The sequence below is a fragment of the Passer domesticus genome, chromosome 1 (genome assembly GCF_036417665.1).
Source record: "Passer domesticus isolate bPasDom1 chromosome 1, bPasDom1.hap1, whole genome shotgun sequence".
NCBI classification, from domain to species: Eukaryota; Metazoa; Chordata; class Aves; order Passeriformes; family Passeridae; genus Passer; species Passer domesticus.
The window spans coordinates 23,705,050-23,723,772 of record NC_087474.1 but is presented as its reverse complement, the minus strand read 5'-3'; the positions used below and the strand labels follow the sequence as shown (position 1 = coordinate 23,723,772).

At 37.7% G+C, this 18,723-nt stretch overlaps 1 protein-coding gene across 7 annotated transcripts in view; it reads right to left on the bottom strand.

The window, feature by feature from the left end:
• The window catches only part of PPP1R9A (protein phosphatase 1 regulatory subunit 9A), a 131,155-nt gene that overhangs the window by 61,800 nt on the left and 50,632 nt on the right, over positions 1-18,723 (bottom strand). For all 7 annotated transcript variants that reach the window (XM_064410536.1, XM_064410561.1, XM_064410526.1 and 4 more), the window contains exons 3-4: positions 1,348-1,480; positions 735-855 (exon numbers count right to left, since the gene is read on the bottom strand). In XM_064410536.1, the coding sequence (XP_064266606.1) occupies positions 735-855; positions 1,348-1,480 (254 nt within the window). The remainder of the gene's footprint in view (positions 1-734; positions 856-1,347; positions 1,481-18,723) is intronic.

The following is an 18,723-nucleotide window of genomic DNA, read 5'->3' as shown; positions in this document are numbered from 1 at the left end:
CACCAGCGCCAAGTACAGGGGGACAGTCACTGCCTGGGGGTGCCTGGACACACTACTGCTGGTCCAGGCCAGGATGCCTTTGGCTTTCTTGGCCACCTGGGCACATACAGGCTGATATCCAGCTGCCTGTAAAGCAGCACCCCAAGTCCTTTTCTGCTGAGCAGCTCTCAAGCTTCTCCTCCCCCAGCCTGCAGCCCTGCCTGGGGCTGCTGTGACCCCAGTGCAGGACCTGGCCCTGTGCCTTAGTGAACCTCATGCAGCTGTCCTCAGCCCATAGATCCAACCTGTCAAGACCTCTTTCTAAGGATATCATATGCACAGAGACCAAATAATCCGACACTGAACTGAATTATTTTTTTAAGTATTGCCTATCTAAAGCTGGCTTGAAGCCAACAGAACAAGTGGGAGCTCAACACTACCTTAAGAATCAAAACTACGTTCAAAAGTGACACAGAGTTTGGAATCAGCAGCCTTACTCATGCTAAAGCATCTGGGTTCTCAGCAGTCACAAACATGTATCTTTGACAAATTTGTTCTTCTAAAGTTTAAACTCATGGTACCAATTTCGTGTCTTCTCATAACCACATCAGGTATTTAGACCTTACCAATGAAGTTGACAAACTTTACAGCTTGGATTACCATGACATACGTTAAGCAAACAACTATTCCCTATGAAAATCATAATTTATAGTAACTATAGCTGATAAAATTTTCAAATACAAAGTCTAGCTTACCTGCCATCTCTTTCTGCTGTCCCACCCTCTGTTACTGTTTTGACAAATATTCCCAGTTTTTCAAGGCCTGCATCAGCTCCAACTCCCATTCCAATAATGCTTATGCCAAGTCCATCTTCATCTATGAAAGAGGTAAGAGAAAGCAGAAAATTTTTACATTTATCTGTACAGTTATTTGGTAGGTAAACATTCATGCTTTGGTTCCTCTTGGCTTTCTGTGTCAATAACACTAATATTATTTTGCTCCCTTTTAAAAAAACTATTTGACTACCATTTTAATTACACACAAAAAGTATCATCTGCAGCCTTATAAGGAGCTTAGAACAACAGACTAGATTTTTACTCCTCCAGTGAAGAATGAACATATCACATCAAACACTGTGTAAAACCATGTGAATGGAGTGTCACCAAACAATTCTCTTAAGAAGACAAAAGCTGCCTATCTCTGAGCTGCTTCTTTAATTCTTCACTGAACAATTCCTGAAATCCAAAAAGCCAAAGTGACCACAACCAATTCATGGACATTCAAGATAGGCTCTGTAGGCATGTGTAGATTTCCTCAAACTTGTAGGTCAGTGTCACAGGAAGTGGAAATGACACACAGACATGATACCTTTTTCTAGTTCAACTGGGAAGAGCTCCAACTTTTCCACACGCTTCTCAAGTTCATATTCAGCTGATGCAGCCACTGGGTCAACTTCATCATTTCTCCTGTCATAGTCTTCATTAGAGTATGTATTGAAAACCTGTGGAAATAGATCAAAAATCATTCAGCTACCCACTCCAAAAAACACTTCCAAATTATTAAATTAGCTACTACTTTTGTCTTGTGATATTGCAAAGTTTGAAAAGACTTTTAAAAGACAAATTTCTCCTGCTCATTCAAGCTTCAGGTTTTTAAATTTGTGGTTTTTTTATTCAAGGAAGCACAAGTATGGTTGCAAAAGTCAACTGAGTGTAAGTTTCTGTTGCTTTTGATTATAAATTCAAAAGGTGATCCTTAATGTCTACGTTGGTCTATGTATATAAATAATTAAAATACTTAATTTAACTCATTAAAAATTCACTATTAATAAACATTAACAGAGTCAAATACCTTGAAATTATAATCTGCATAGTGTTCCTGTATTAGTCTTTAGGTATTAGTCTTTAGGCCTTATGAAGTTCCAGTTCCCATTCATCCAAACAAAGCTTGACCTGAAGATTACTAATCTACACTTACATCACCTATGAATACCACGGAGATTATGTTCCATATTATGTACTAACTTTTTTAGAACAGCAATGTACACAGCCACTGGTATTTTTTAAACTAACCAGGTTTACAGGTTTATTTCATCTCTAAAGCAGTAATTTAACAGTGACTGCATTAACCTGATTATATTATTTATGCTACTTACTATCATACTTCCAACATGGCCTTCAACCAGTGGTTATTCAGACCTTCAGAAACATTAGTCAGGAAAAGCATATTTTCATATTTTAGAGATCAGAGTCTGCCAGCCTAATTCATTAAACTGTCTTCACTTGGCAGAAAGGAAAGAATTTGTATTACTAGTGGTAATAGCTTTGCTAAGCTTCAGTCCCATGGATATATCATATTCATCACTTCAAATAAAGGAAAACAACTTCCCACATTTCCTCTTCCTCTTTTACAGACAACCTACAGAAGACCTCATTGAATAGCCACATTTTCCTTTATCACTGTTCCTCTTAGAATATAAAACACTGCACCCTTCTACACAGCCACACAAATATTCCAAAGTTCTCCAGAAGCCTGCTCTTTTACAGCCCTGCTTGGAGGCTCTCTCACCATGTCCCTGGATGGAGCACACATGCCAGCTGGCTGCCCAGTGCAGTGACAGGAGCTGGGTCATTGCCACCTGAGGTTTCACCTGCCTGAAGAACTGTTAGTACACACTCATTTCTTTTAAAAAGTAAATATATTAAAGTTGAAATACAAAAATACCTTTAAATACTACTGTAAGTCTACTAACTATGTTATTACTACCACAAAGCTACCAAAAAGCCCTCTCAATTTTACATGAATAGTGGTTCAAACAGAAAAGACAGTAGTGACTCAATGAAAATTTTAATACCCATTGATGTGGGTATTTCAGATCAATGAGAAACACTTAATTTCTCTTCCAAGAAGACTGAGATGATAAAAGTTTCATAAGAATTCACAAACCTATCTGGCATTATTAGTCATTATAATGCAAGAAAAAGGCTGCTTTAACTAAATTATGCTCCTAGAAAGCCTTCATAAATCCATGCAAAGCATAAGCAAAATAAGACACATAATGCTGGCCAGTGCTGCTGAACATTTTATGCTGCTTTAGTATGTCTAAGATTGGAGAAAAGACACAGACTGAGAAAAAAGTAATGCAATTCAAGGCCACCATTTCTAGCCTGACTAAAGAATAGATAAAAATAGCTGGATGAGTCCACTCAACAGCAACCAAAAAGTGGTAAAACTTCCCTGGCAGCTTCCCTTCTCTGTGATTTGGTGTCAAAGGCAGCAGCTTTTAATCACTAAGGGTTCCAGGCTCAAGCCAACCTCATTCATGCTGAAATCAACCAAAATAAGGATCAATCAATAGCGTGCAACCCAAACAAAACATTACTAAGCTAAGGTTTGACCATAACCTTTAGGTCTGAAATGCAGCAAACATGTAAATAAGTACAGGTTAAAAACAACAGCTGTGAATTTAGCTTGAATCATCTCATTAATTAATGTGATGAAAGAGATCTGTGCTTCAAATGTGAACAGAGATGAACAGCATGAAGGTAAAGGAAGATACTGCTTTCTGGAGACAAAGAATAGCTGAGAGAGAGCTATAAGGGAAAATTATGTCACAAAATGAGTATATTTATTTCTGGATTTCTTTCCATCATATTAACTGGCATCATTCTTTTCCTTGTGTTCAATGACTGGCATGAGAATATTGTGGAAGCAGTTTTATATTTGTTGCAAAATGACTGGATATGCTTCAGGATAATTTTCTTTGAAAGCATATACTGAGTTCAGGTTTGGGATGATCTTTTTTGAATCAGATTGAACAGAAGATACAGCTTCTTGGATTGTGCTCACTCTTTTGGAGTATTTTAACAATCCCACTAAAAGGAAACTAAATATGCTATTGGTGGTTAAAAGTTATCATTATGTCTCCAAATACATCATGCCACTCTTATCTAGTACCTCACCTAAGCATTCTCTCTGAGATTGTAGATCCTGAATGCACAAAGCTCTATGTTTCCTACCTGGCATTAACTCACTGTCTTTTGTACACTGGTCATATAACTTTGCCCACTGCCTTCATCAAGGCAGTTGTCTCCCCCTGAAAAGGGGAAGAAGAAGAAGGATATTCTTGTATGTCATTTATCTCATTTTGTGCAATCACATTTCACAGCTGACTGATTCTATTAAATGAATCTCTGCGTGTTAAATTGAAGTAAAGAAAATTTATGCCTGGAAATTTTCTTTCTTTGTGAAACAGTCTATCCACCAGAGTAATGAACTGCTTGCTCAGTACAGTCATGAGAACTGTCACTCAAGATTTTACTGCACTAAAAATAAGATAAACATTTATAACTTCTTCCTCACAGTATGGTTAACTTGATATAAGTAGAGCTATTTCACCACGTCTGTTGCGGAGTGTGCGTGGGATTTCAGACTCATGGGAATTCTCCCAGTCTCTTTCATCTGACAGATTTGGTTTTACTGCCACTCTGGCCAAGTAGCCAGTACAGAAAAGTCACAACTATATGTAAATATGAATATGCTGAGCTGGAAAGGACCCACAAGGATCACAGAGTCCAACTCTGGGCCCTGTATAGGACCATCCCGAAGAGTCACATCACAAACCATTACTTAAAAAGCAAGCTCTTTTCCCAATATATCCAATATAGTATCTTAGTCTCTGATCACTACAAGTATTTAGGGGGGGAAAAAAAAGTTTTCATAGAATTCACTTGTGACATTTTCTAGGATTTAAAACAGCACTTGTGGAAAACAAAAAGCCAAGAGTGGTGACACATTGAAACAAGCCCTGAAGAACCGCTGTTAATAGAACATACTTCTGTGTTCTCTAAAGTGACAGAAAAAGGGGTCATCAGTGATTCATGCAGCACCAATATAGTAACAAACTGTAATATCAAAGAAGCAGGTAAAATTGTTAGGCACCCTGGGTGGCATCCCCAGGGAAATCACACATATATACACACACACAAATCATTTGCTTCTCTTTGGCAGAGCATAAGCTAGAAAAGACATGTCACTAACTATAAAAATACGTGGCTGACTAATTCAGAAAAAAAACATACATTTTTATTTTAGTACTTCATCTATAGGAGTAAGATCAGAAGGATAAAAACTGGTTATTTTTGAAAAAAGGCAAAGTTGCCTAAGTTTGGGGTGCTTTCCCATAGCTCTTACCTACCAATAATTTACAGAATTTAGCTAACAGTAACCAGTGGGTAGAGACAAGGGGTTTTTAAAAAATTTTTAAAAGCAAGTCAGTATAGAGATAACTCTAAGGAATTACATGGGCTAACCAGCTTGGTACTACATAAACCACAATTAGTGCTGCATACTATAAACTGTACAACATAAAAATTGCCATATCCAACATAAGGCTGAGAGAATTGGGGTTGTTCAGCCTGGAAAAGAGAAGGCTTAGGGGTGACACAACTGCAGCCTCCAACACCTAAAGGGAATCTACAAAAGAGATGGAGAGAGACTATTTACCAGAGCAGGTAGTGACAGGACAAGGGGGAAGAGATTCAAACTGCAAGGGAGTAGATTTAGATTACCTATAATGAAGCACTGAGGATAACCCCTCTGGCTGTGCTGAAGCAGCTCAATGAGGAAAAGAAACCACAATTTGACCATTACCTTCTGCTTTAAAATCTTCCTACAGCATAGCTTCAGGAAGGAGTGGAAGCTCTGGCAATGTTTGAAATTGGTGACTATTTTTTTAAGAAGTTTTTTCTCTGCAAAGTGGTTGCTTTGTCACAGTGCAAGGCAGTGAGTCAGTGAGGAGGCTTCCTCCAGCTCTCCTGGCTTCATGCTCCCTACAGCCTGTGTGGGCATCAGCGTCACTAACGCTGCAGCAAGGAAGCATCCAGGAGACAAATCCTCCCGAGAAGCAATTGCAGGAATGAGACACAGATGGGAATTAGACACCAGCAACATTGAAAGAAACTGCGTGTCTAACATCAAGCCCATGCCTGGGGTTTCCCTCAGAAAGCTCATTAAGATCTGTTTTAAGTGTCCTGAAACTCTGGCAAAGCGACCTGTGCAGCAGATTTATGTTTCTAAAATCCCAAAAGTATCTGGGCCCCAGACTTCTCCATTCCAGAGAGACCTCTTCACACTTCTGACAAGCCAGGAGCAGCTGCCGTGACACAAAGACAAAATGCTCAATTTGTAGGGGCAAATTGGAAAATATTATCTCTGTATATTCTTATTTTAGACAACTGGAACAAGTTGTCAAGTTTTCTACCTGTTAGAACATCATGAAGACCATCTGCAGTAGAAAGCCACAGTGTCACTGTCCTACAGCAGTGCCAACACATCTCAGTTTGGATCCATACAGCTCTGTGCACCACAGCATGTCCTCCTAAACCCAAACCGTGCCTCAGTGGCATTTCCTGGGGGGACACAAGCATTAAAATCCATGGGCTAACCACACACATTCCTGAATCCTGTGCCAGGAGGATGCATTTACTTCATGGTGTAAGCAGTTAAAGAACCAGCCAGACTCCTCTGTTAGGCTTCTTTCACTGAAACCAGTATCTTAAATTTTATATACTGCAGTTTTTTAAAACACAGAACCAAAATTGCCTATGAGGTACTGCGCATGGATCGTCCCCCCTGCTCCTGATACTTGGCTCAGTTTTGGTGCAAATTTTTTAAAACACTAGTTTCCATTAAGTAGTTTCCTAGAATCGGTGAAAATTGTTGATTATATATACTTATTATTTATTCAGTGTGTGCTTTTTTTATTGCTGATGTACTAGTGTTATTACAATTTACATTGCTACTTGTCTACATAGCAGAAAAATGCAAAATCACTATAGTTGTAAATGAGATGCGTGCCCCACGTAAAAACTTCATGCTGTTACTCATAGTTAAAACAGGTCAGAGTAATTAGCAAGTAAAAGTAAGCCCTGTTACTGAAGAGTAAAACCTCAGCTCACATGGAACTTGTACCTCTATTAGGGCTGCTGTGTGTTTGTTTTAGTAAGTGAGTAAAACAGCAAGGTGCACTGAAACCCGGAGTTGACAAAGACATCTAGACAGACTCATCTGAACATTCCTGCTCCTTTTTTTTCCTTTTTTTTTTTGTTTGGTTGGTTTTTTGGTGGTTTGTTGTTGTTGTTTTGTTCTTTTTTTTGTGGTTTTGGGGTTTTTTTGGGGTTTTTTGGTGGTGTTTTTATTGTTTGTGTGGGGGGTTTTTTTGTTTGTTTGTTTGGGTTTTTTTAATACAGTGATGAGTTACAATTCCATGTGGATTTTTCTTTTTCACTTTTTTTTTTGTCATAACCATTAATACAAGTGGGAAAATGGCAGTACTGTCCTGTCTTATATTAATGGTACAGGCTGAACAATTTTCATTCAATTCTCTTTGATGAGTTTTGCAGACCTGGGTCTAAATCTTTGATATTGGGTTGCAGCAGCTTGGATGCAACAGTGTAATGGGAGGTATAAATGACTAGTAAGGTGGTTTCCCTGAGTCTTACTGATCATGTAAAAATCCCAAGGAGACTTTTAAAGTGTTGTGTACTTCACTTTGTATGTAATTCATCCCTCTGCCTGATCTTGCCTTTTTTAAACTCTACTTTGTGCTCCTACAACTTACCTAAAAATGTACTTTGCAACTGCTGCTATTTTTGGTCAGTTATTAACTACTTCAATGTAGAGAATAAAAATCATGAAGAAAAAGTGTTTTTCACTACAGTACTTTGACAATTGCAGGGAAAAGAGCCCAGTGCATTCCCATTAAGCTCAGGGTTCCTCCAAGGGTCCCTCCTGCCAGACTTTCACAGATCCTTGAGAGATTAGAGATGTGGGTACAGCAATTTAACACTTAGTATTTACTGCAGTGTGGTACTGACCTACAAACCTGAATGTCTTTAGCTGACTTTTCCTGCTTCAGGGAAAAGTAAAAACATTTGCCTGCACCTTCAGAGTGTCTCCATCCAGTAGAACAAAGAAGCAGTTTTAACAAGAGCACTCTAACAAGACACATTATTTAAAAAAAAAAAAAAAGAGTAACAAGAGTATTTAAGAAGAACATGAATTTCCAATAAGACAGAAAATATATTTTATCGCTCTTTTGGCAGTTCTCTCTATTGCCAAGGTAACAAACTAGCATGCTCAAGAATTCATTGTATCTTTGAACATTTAAATAAGCACATAAAGGAGAACAATTGAAGTGAGCAGAGTTTGCCAAATTAATTAAAATACAGTACAGGCTCCAATCTCAACTCAGGTGTCCGAACAACTCTAAACAGATAGGATAGCATGAAGCAAAGTTCTAGATTCTGTCCCTAGACATTTATTCCTGAATCTACTGCACTATTTCTTCCAGATCCCTCACTGCTGCCAATCTACATCCTAACTGATGGTGCTATTTTTCTTCTGCCTTTAAGTGTGACACATGAGGTAGCCAAGAGTAAATGCTGCTTCTGGTACCAATTAGCACAGGCTGCCATACAGTAGCAGAGTCACCATGAATCAACAAATCAATATTTCTTCTCCCAGCAATCTCACTCTCCTTCAGCCTACAAGTCAAGAGGTCTAAATGCAGAGTAAAAATGCCACAAATGTTCTCAGAGGTAAACACTGGAAACAAAATATTGACTATGCATAAAATATTATATTTAAAATAAATCTCAGCAGGGATAAATTGAGTAACCTGCATATTCACTAAAAATGACCCCATTAAAAATTTCATAAGCAATTCCTTTTTCCCTTACAGATGCTACATATGTTAAGAAAATAACTCAAAGGAAAGCAAGGACACAATAAAGTAATCACAGGCATTAATTCAGAACACTTGCTGTGTAAACTATAAAGAGCTAATTTATCCAACCCAAGTTTTAGTGTGAAATATTGTGAAATTGTGTTATAAAATGAACAAAAATTAATACAATTCTTTATATACACTTATATACAGAAAATATTTTAAACGTGCTATAAATAGTACATGTTGCTATCTGTCTCTTTACTTAAAGCAGAGAAGAAAGCAGAGGTGGAACAAAAGAGCTCGATGGAAACAGTCTGCCTTATTTTCTCAATATTACATCATCAATACAAATCCTATTGGGCTTTTTAAGGGAGCAAAATTGCAACTGGCCCAAAGGTTTTTTTATGAGTCTCTCACACACCTTGCCTCATTCCTAGGAGCTATGGCATTTGGCATTGATTGCCCACCTTACCAGTACTGCTGTAGACACAGCAAAGGCTGGGTGAGAGGGAGAAGGATCTCTAGTGACAGAAACCAGAAGACTTTACAGCCTTGCCTCAGAACAAGGGATAAAAAGCAAACATACTCCCACACCAGACCATAGCAGCAGCCCTCATAAATCTCTGAAGATGTCCCACCATCACTTTTTGCAATAACTAAGTTCTTCTAAAACACTCAAGAGATGTTTGGATTTTTTTTTTTAATGAGAAGTTCTTAATGAATTCTTTAACTGAGATGAGATTACTACAAAGAATGCTTATAGTCTTACGATGAGTGGAGGAAATTCTATTATATTCTACTAAGAAAAACTTAGAGATGTAATAAACTTTTATTTAAACATATACTATTAATTATACGAGTACATGGCTTATGAGTTAAAGAATAGCCAAGGATGACATGCAATATTAGACAGCCCTTCAAAGAGTCCCCTGTACAGGGTACACATATTTCCACAATTTCAGATGGCACAGGTTACAGTTACTAGAAACTATTTAGTTTCTAGTACAAACAGATATTCTTCTACAGTAACAAAAATGCTTATGATTCTCTGGAATCTAAAGCCTTTAGTAGCCTATTGCTGCATTCACATTAACATCACCATGCAGTGATGTAAAAGAGACCCATTAGTGGGGTGTTGCATTAATTTGATAGGAATGTTGCAGCCCTACAGCCTGTTAATGCCATTGCTTGTGTATAAAAATGGACAAACAGGCGGAGTGTAAGAGGATTAACAGAAAAGCTTCTGTAATACAGCAAAAGGTTTGCAGTGTTTTGTAAACATCTTTCAAACAGAAAGTGCCATGCCACGTTCTCAGTGCTAGACCACCACTCAATTACTTTTTATACTGTAGACTTAACAATTCCTTAATTGCACCTGCAGGCAGAATTCATTTTGGCTGACTGCATTTTTGCTAATGGTAGTTTCACATTCACACTGTTTAGTACAATGAACTGCATTCTAGTAAGATGTAAAACTGCCTAGAGTAAGCAAAAGAATGTTTATCCATTAAGCATCCATACCTAGTGTATTACATTACAGTTAATCACACCACTGTTTCAAAAATGAGACAGTCTGTATTTCCAGAGGAATTTAGCCTTCCTAATGCCTCCTAATATGGTAGGTGGGGTAACAGACTCTGACACAAGCCAAGACCAGGCGTTCCCAGGTCTGACAGCATAACTGGTTCAAACTCACCAGCTCTAAGTGCAATTAAAAATATGGTATTAATGCAGCAAGAAACAGAAGGTTACAAATGAGCACACAAAGTATATCCAAACGAATAGACAAAGGGAACGACGGATCATGGGGATAAGCTGGTATTAATGAATAATACTAGCTTGGGATGAGACTACAGTAATAATGACACAAAGTGGGGATTCAAGATAAACTCTTCTAAAGTTACTCAATTCAACACTATTTTTGGATATTTTTCAACTTCAACATTTACTATGACATCAGTCACAAAGATATTACCCCTTTGAAAACAATAGCAAAATTAATTTCATCAATCCCAAGGGAAGTCTCCATTACAGCTGGTTTTCACTCTACCCTGTGTACTTTGGAAAAATTAAATGAGCAGAGAAACTACAATGAGTTTTGCTCACCTGAAGACTTTACACAGTTCTACTCTCTGTGCCCAAATTTACGGCATAAATTCAAATTTATTACAGACATTATCTATGCACAAATCTGTAATGGATTTGAAGTTTTGGAGAACCAAATGGAAAGTGTAGCACCCACTGCTATGGGAAATTGGGAGGATGCACTTGTATATGTGTATTTTGGGACTAGGGTTTTGTTTTAAAGAGTTGTGGTCTATTTTTTCCCCACAGGAACACTTTGCTTTATTGTTCTGGTATTGACCAAACATCTCTCTGTGCACCCCCTTAACAGTCTCTGCACGCTGCCTTTGGGCAGTGGCAGGGAGGGCACCGTGTCCTTAGGCCTCTGTTATTGGACACAAAGATGGACACGGCATTAAATGTGAGCTCAATGCTGTTCCTGCCACATGCCAGCAGCAGAGATGGCTGTGGAAGCTGGCAAACTCACAGACTTTCAGAACTTACTTAAGCCCCCTGAGCTTTCTGTTTTCCAGATGCAACTTCTTGACCTCCTTCAGACAGAAAAGTGAAGCTCGAGACAAACATTTCACCTTTGTGAGGAAAACTAAAATGTGGGGCACGGCTTTCTATCCAGATTTCTGTCCTCCAAGCAGAGGAGGGAAAGTGCTGTTTAACCTGTGCAGTGACACAGAACTGTAACAGCTACAGAAGAACCTCTCTGCATGTTGTGTTCATGCAGGGAAGAGAGCAGGGGCATCTCTGAGTTCAGTCACTCCAGCAGCTGAAGTGTGCAGCACACAGCTGGGATCGCTGTCACTCACAGTAACTGTATTTTGGCTACAAACAGCTGCACATTTCTTTTAGAAGCAAAACAGACACCATTTAGCAGAAGCTGGACATGCTCCAGACAGCAGATTAAAATGGTGTAATCTGTGTATGAGAGGATATAAAGCCAATACAGTAAGCCTTTCAGTTTTCTTACCATGATTTTAATGGGTACCCCATTCTAGTATAATGAATGAAGAAAACATACCAAATATCTCTATAAAATAATGACATTTAATTATTTTTTTTTCAGTCAACTAGTGTTCATCATCTAAGGAAACTGGCAAGGATGTGACTCTTGCCTAAAATAAGAGCTGTGAATGAACAACTAGAGGAAGACAGCAAATTAATCTTACAAAACCTTGCTGGAATATATTTACAATACCACCTTAGCTATTTTTATGAATCCCTAAGTTAAAAAAAAAATTTACACACCCAAGTTTCTTAGAAGCCCATCTTCTAAAACAGTATTTTATAATTATGGTTTCAAGAATACCATTTCAATCAATACTGAAAGGCTTCTTTTCTTGGGCATGACTATGATTCTTAATCAACCCTCTGTAGATGAAACTTAAGGAAAAACAGGAAACAATTCAAAGAAGCCCTTGCAAATTCTTCTTTGATATTACTAACAAAAGGCTAGTACTGACAAGAAAAACATAAATGATAATGTTAACATTCACTGGAAAACTGCAGGACAAACAATCAGTACAAAGTATATGTAACTCCTGGCTGCTTTTTACCCCAAAAAAACCCAATGGTGAATAAAACCACTGTCCTGGATGAGGGAGTTAGATACAAGTGGTGTGGGAAAATAAACATATGGTTGGACATCGAAACAGCCAAGCTGGTAAAACTTCAATCTCACAAACTTAATTTTAACTTTACTGTTACTGATTAAACACTCCAAGATTCTAAAAAAAAAAATATCTTAACAAAAGAAAACCTTTTGCTTGCAAATACAGTAATTGGAAAGTAGAATGAAATGACAAATTTTGAAAGCCTTTTCTATAGTACTGGTAAACTAAATAACCACAAACATAGTATTGTCTAGAATCAGATAAAGTTTTAGCTTTCAATTCCTCGCAGTGAAGTGTTCAAAAGGATGCTATCAGCCACTTTAGTCCTGACGGCAAGAAACGCTTTCACAGATTTTTCAGGAGTAAAACCAATAAAAGTGCATGCCAGAAGGTGAAGAATTCTCCAAACATGTTCATTGTTCATGACCAACTGCACCAGCCCCAGACACAAGGCAGCTGCACCAAGGCATCCCTGCAGCTCGAGCACAGGAATCCATCCACTCTCAGGTGTGAAAGCTGAGCCTGAGAGCCACATGGGCCATGCAGGCAACCCTCCTGGGGCACCAAATAACACAGGGTGCTGGCACAAGGATTGTGCAAATATCAAATGGATTCCCGCCACTTTTTTTTTTTTTCCCTGATGGAAAAGGAAAATCTTGCCTCTTAAGAATTCAAAAACCTCTGGAAGTATGAGCACCACTCCAACTGCAAGAAGCACAGGATTACCATAAAAAGGAGAACAGTGCAGAAAATACCGAGGGAGAAAAAAGGCAGTCAAGCTTTAAATTGCAACTGCAACTCTGGACAATATAGAGCTCTTAACATTTTACCTAACTTTGCAAATGCCAGTTTAACCCTAATGTCTAAATGGTTTTGGTACCATACAGAATGTCAACAGTAAGTGATTGTCACGGAGAGAGATTAAGAGAAGTGGCAATCTTATGACAGTTAACTGAAAACTGTCTGACAGTTCTTTGAATTAAAAGCAACTTGAATATATCATGCATGTTATTGCCTATTTACCCTGAAAGGTACAAGACATTGCTTCAACTCAAGTTTTAAAAATCATTTTATCTGATCAGGCAGGCCTCATAAAAACAGTATTAAATTAATCCTACTTTACTTACCTTTAGGTTAAAAGCCTCACTTGCCAAAAAGGGTCACTGTCAAAATTTGCCTTAAATTCAAGCTTTTAAATAGTGAACATACTCCATCTTCCATGTCCTGAGCTTAATTTTATTTCTGATACATGTCATAATGTAACTGAACAAAAAAGGCACAATAAAAATACAAACAGTAATTGTTGAGTCTTAATATTATAACTTCTAACTAAGAAGAGGAAAATTTATGGAAGAGCCATCATTCTTCTGTTTAGGAAAGAACTTGTATTTTATTATCTCAGCAGACTTTTTGGAGCTTTTTCCAGGGTAGGTGTTTGAAAGCCAGATGCAAAAAATAGGTTCCCTGACATGTACAGAAAATGCATTTTAGATACAAGAATGGCTCTTCATACTCGAGATTTTTTTTGTTCTACCAAAACTTTAGTTGCCTTACTGCTTATATGTATTTCTGCTAAAACAGACGAGGTCCTTCTATCGAATAGTAAGAAGAATGTAAAGGTTGTCATTTTGCCTTTCAAAAATGCTTAATTAACTGGGGACTTATTTATGGAACCAGCAATTAGTCAGCAAAAGGCTACTTCTACATGATAACTATGTAGATTAAAATCTCTGTGTGCAATGAAAAATAATTAAATCTACATTGACCCTCCCTTATGGAAGGTACCTCAAGCTGCTGTCCTCCTCCTACCCTAAGAGCTTGCCACTGACAGCTACACTGAAATGAATGAAGTTCATTAAATGCTAATGATCCCACCATACAAAATCAAGTGCTCCAGCTTAGTTTGAGAGGACTTTGTTATTAAACCAATGTGGTGCATATAATGCACCCAAGGACAGTCCCTGTGCAGGCTCCTCCAGTGCAAGAAACAAAGTGGAACATTGGAAAAAGTCCTTCTCAAATAATGGCTATGAAAAACCCAACAAGATAATAGGTAGTAAAAGCAACCAGTAGTTTCACAATGAACTATTCTCTTCACTACTTTTTAATCCAATACTAATAATATGGCAAAATAAAGCATACACCAAATTACGGTGAAAGAAATGGAAACCTCAAGTCTGCCAGACTGCAAGTATTGACTAATAAAGTAAGAGAAATACTGGCATTCTTGATGGACTCAGCCCCATTTGTTTCTCTTCAATAAGATGTCAATTATGTTTATAAGAAAAAAAGATCATTTAATCTGTTCCAGAGCATTATTGCAATGGTCTCCAAAATGCTGAGAACCCTACAGCATGACTTTGTGTTTTTAACAACTTTTTTTTTGATGGCAGTTTGGTTATTCAGGCGGGATGAGGTATCCCAGCAGCCCAGGGATGTGACACACTCAGTAAGTCATCCAAACTCTGCCTGACCTCACCACAAATTACAGTGAGGACAGACCCAGTGTGTCTGTCAGGGTAACCAGCTGAGACTGAGACTGAAGAGAGACACTTAATACAGGGGACACCTTTTGCAAGATGGCTCAGTACCAGGGAAAAGCAAAGACTGCAGCTGCAGAAGTCAGTTTTGGCCAGAGGGGATGTAGCAGCTCAATTTGCTGCATGAAGCTTAAAATCCGAAAGTCGAAATCACAACTTCAGAAGAAGAAAAGCAGTGGGTGAGATATAGAAGTACTTATAAGAGAAATTAAATTGCAGAAAAATAGTATGTAAGTCCAGGAAAGTCTGGCGGATGGAAATGCTGGGCGTTATCTAACAGCAAAATGACTGAAAGTATCAGACATGTCCTGACACAGCTGAAAAATCATACTTTGGATGTATAAAAAAATCATACTTGGTCAAAACTGTACAGATGAAATAAAAATAGGTAGTTTTCAAAAAAATAATAATATTATATAAATAAATTTAAAAATATTATTTTCATAGTAAATATATTTCAATAATATTCCCCACTACTTGAAAACCAAGGTGCTACATGCTATCTTGCCCATCTATTCACTGGTTATCCATATACCCTTACCCAGATATTCACTGGTTACAGAGGGTGCAAGAAACAGCAATGGTTTAACTAAGACACAGATCAAGAACATACAAAGCCAAAGGACACTCCTCTACTTGCCTGAAAACCCTCAGCACTCTTTCCTGAGGGAAAGGGCTGGCAGATCACGAGCAGGAGGAGGAAAGCAATACTCCCCAGAAAGCTGATCGCAGCTGCCGCTGCCCATCTCTCCTGGTAGTTATTTCAAGTGCCCAAAATTCACATTTCAGTCAAATTTTAAGCCAAATTTGAGAAATGAGGAAAAACAGAAAGTTGAAAACAGAGAAAACTTTTTTATTTTTACCCCTGAATTCTGATAAAGGTAGTAAACTCCAAAAGTAGATATTCACCAGTTTTTTTTCTACAAAACTTCAGCAGTAAAATGAAACAGTTATAAATTTGTGCCAGATCATTATGACCTTATAACTATTAGAAGAGTAATTGTAATACATAATATACCTTCTTAGTGTGTCTTACTGCTGAGGCTCAGTCTTTCCTCCTTTCAAGGAAATGGATCTCAAATCTAACCTTGTGGCTGCACTTCAGATGTATCAGAATTTAATGCCCAATGTCTCTCCCTTTTGGAAAGAAGCATTCCATCACCCCACAAGGAACGCTGTGGGCTCAATGTCCCTTGGGCTGCACAGAAAGTTAACCAGGCAGGCAGGCTCGTGAACATGCATACCAAGAACCTCCATTCTCCTGCAAGTCCATGACTGTAAGTACTGAAATAGGTAAAATTGCATCAGAAACACTTAAAAAGAATGTAATATAGTAATATATTATGCACCTATATGATATATAGTTGATTTAAGTTCAGCTTTGATAAAAATAAAATTAGAAGTGTCAGACACCTCTTCTATGTAAGTTTTGGTGTGAACTAAGTCTAAAAATTTCTTTCAAATAAAGACAACTCAAGAAAAATCAGCTACAAAGGGATTCTGGAAGCCACCAAGGCACACTGAGAGATTCTTGGTTTGATGATACTCACCTACTATATTCCATCATAACCTAAACTACTGCTTAAACAATAAGCAAATATGCACAAATCACATAATACCCCATTTTAGTCTATGGGACCTCTCAAACATTAAAAAATGATTGTGAAAAGTGAATACTTCTTCATCTGTTTCTCCAAATCCCTTCTAAGAAAAGTAGGCAGCCTGAAGATGCAAGGTGTAGGTGAGGAGACTATGAAGAAGACACCATTGGAAGTACAATGCAAAAGAATGGATTACCAGAAACAAAGTCCAAATTTAGAAAAACAAATTTAAAAGCAAATTTTCAGTGGTGCATACTAAATTTTTAAAATTACAGGAATTTGGAATCAAGGAGCTTTTGCTGAGGGAAAGCCAAACTGGACAAACTGGAAGATATTTAAGAGCTCCAGGCTTAGCCAAAGGGGACAGAATTGTCTCCAGAGGATGTCAGCAGTGCCCTGATTGGTATGGAAAGAGACAAAAAGGTTAGTAGGAATGGGTAAAACAAACAAGGATCCATGGATCTGATACCTCCTTTTGTTGCCTTTTTGCTGCTTCTCAATTCATTTTGCTTACCCAGCAAAAAGTATAAAAAAGGACTGTAACAGAATGAATGAGACTATTCATGAACCAACCTAGATAGACCTTCTAAGGAAACAAATTGAATGAGAACAATAGATCAGGGAGGTGTGATACTACCAGACAATTGCTTTAAAAAATCCTGTTCAGCCCATATGGATCTTCCACCCACATAATTCCAGGCTTAGCTCATCTTTGTCCATAAAAAATTATAATGAGAATCAGGTATTTGACAGAACATCACAGAATCACTGCTATTTACAGCCCTTGGGGTTCTCAACAGCTGAGTAAAATACGGAAACTAGTCCAGATGTAGCAATGAGAGTCTAAGGAGATGTTCAGACTACCAGTTTTTTCTCCATCTAAAGTACTCATGTACTGCTATACTCATGCAAGCACACTCAAACCAGCTCAATCCTCTGAAAACCCATTAACATCAAGGGAAGTTTAAACGCACTCAGAGCTGCTTTCCAAACATGTCACAGAGACTTCTACAATTCATTTCAACACCATCAGTATCAGGCCAATATTCAGAGGCTAAAAATTCCTGCTAAACTAGCAGATTTTTTTTTTCTTATTCTGGAATCAAGGGTAAACACTGAATTGGAAAATTCTGAGGTTCTTCCAAAGGTTCATCACCAGCCCCAAAACTACCTCAAAGGTTTCCAGATAAGGCACAGCTCTACCTCCTTCCAAGGAATGTCTCTTCTGAAGTATAACTGAGCTTTGCTGGCTCATTAATTTCCCAGTGCTAATGTATGAACTGTAAAGAAAACGCAATGACGCTCAGGTAAGGAAAAAATGTTGGTACATAAACAGGTGTGATACAAAGACCTCAACAAACTACTTTTTGCTGTCTTGCCACATGACCCAAGCATGCAAAGGGACCATGACAAATAAAATGCTCCTGAAATTATCAGTGACTGCTAATAAAGATTTTTTTTTCTGTATTTTTAACACAAAGATAAATTAAACAAGATTATGCCACTGCTCATTCTCTTCATCAATAAGAGGAAAAAGTTAGCCTTTCATAAAGAACCATGTGATTTCCTCATCTACAGTCTGACACAAGAACATACTCTTGCCTCTTCTACTTTTCTTTTTTTTTAACTCTTCTCTCTTAACACAATTTAATATTCATTGATGCTATTTAGAACAAATGCTATTTCTGTTCTTCAGTTATCCAGATAATCTTTTAATTAAATAGCTGCATACAGTATCCAGAGAATTGAATTTATATTTTAATCACATATTCCTCCCCTTTGTTATTTCGCTTTTACTTACTCTGGCAAGTGGGTTTATTGCACACAGCTGTAAAAAAACCTGCACGGATAAATTCTGTAATGCAGACTTTTGAAAGCAACCAAAGAATAACTTAAATATAAACAGTTCTGATTCTCAAAACCAATTAAATGCAAAAGGGTTTTATAAGATCATCATTTAAGCAACTATGCTTGTACATTCTATATATGTTGCATATGCATTTATATATTACAGGTGAAACAAACTTAATTTCTCAACTATTTAAACAGCAGTATTATCACAGTCATAAGTGGAAACTAATTCCTAAAAGTCATTCAGAGAGCGAAAGCTTCAATGCTGACCAGCACACAACCCTCATATTCTGAGTCCTACACTCCATTCCCTATTTAAGGACTTTAGGAGA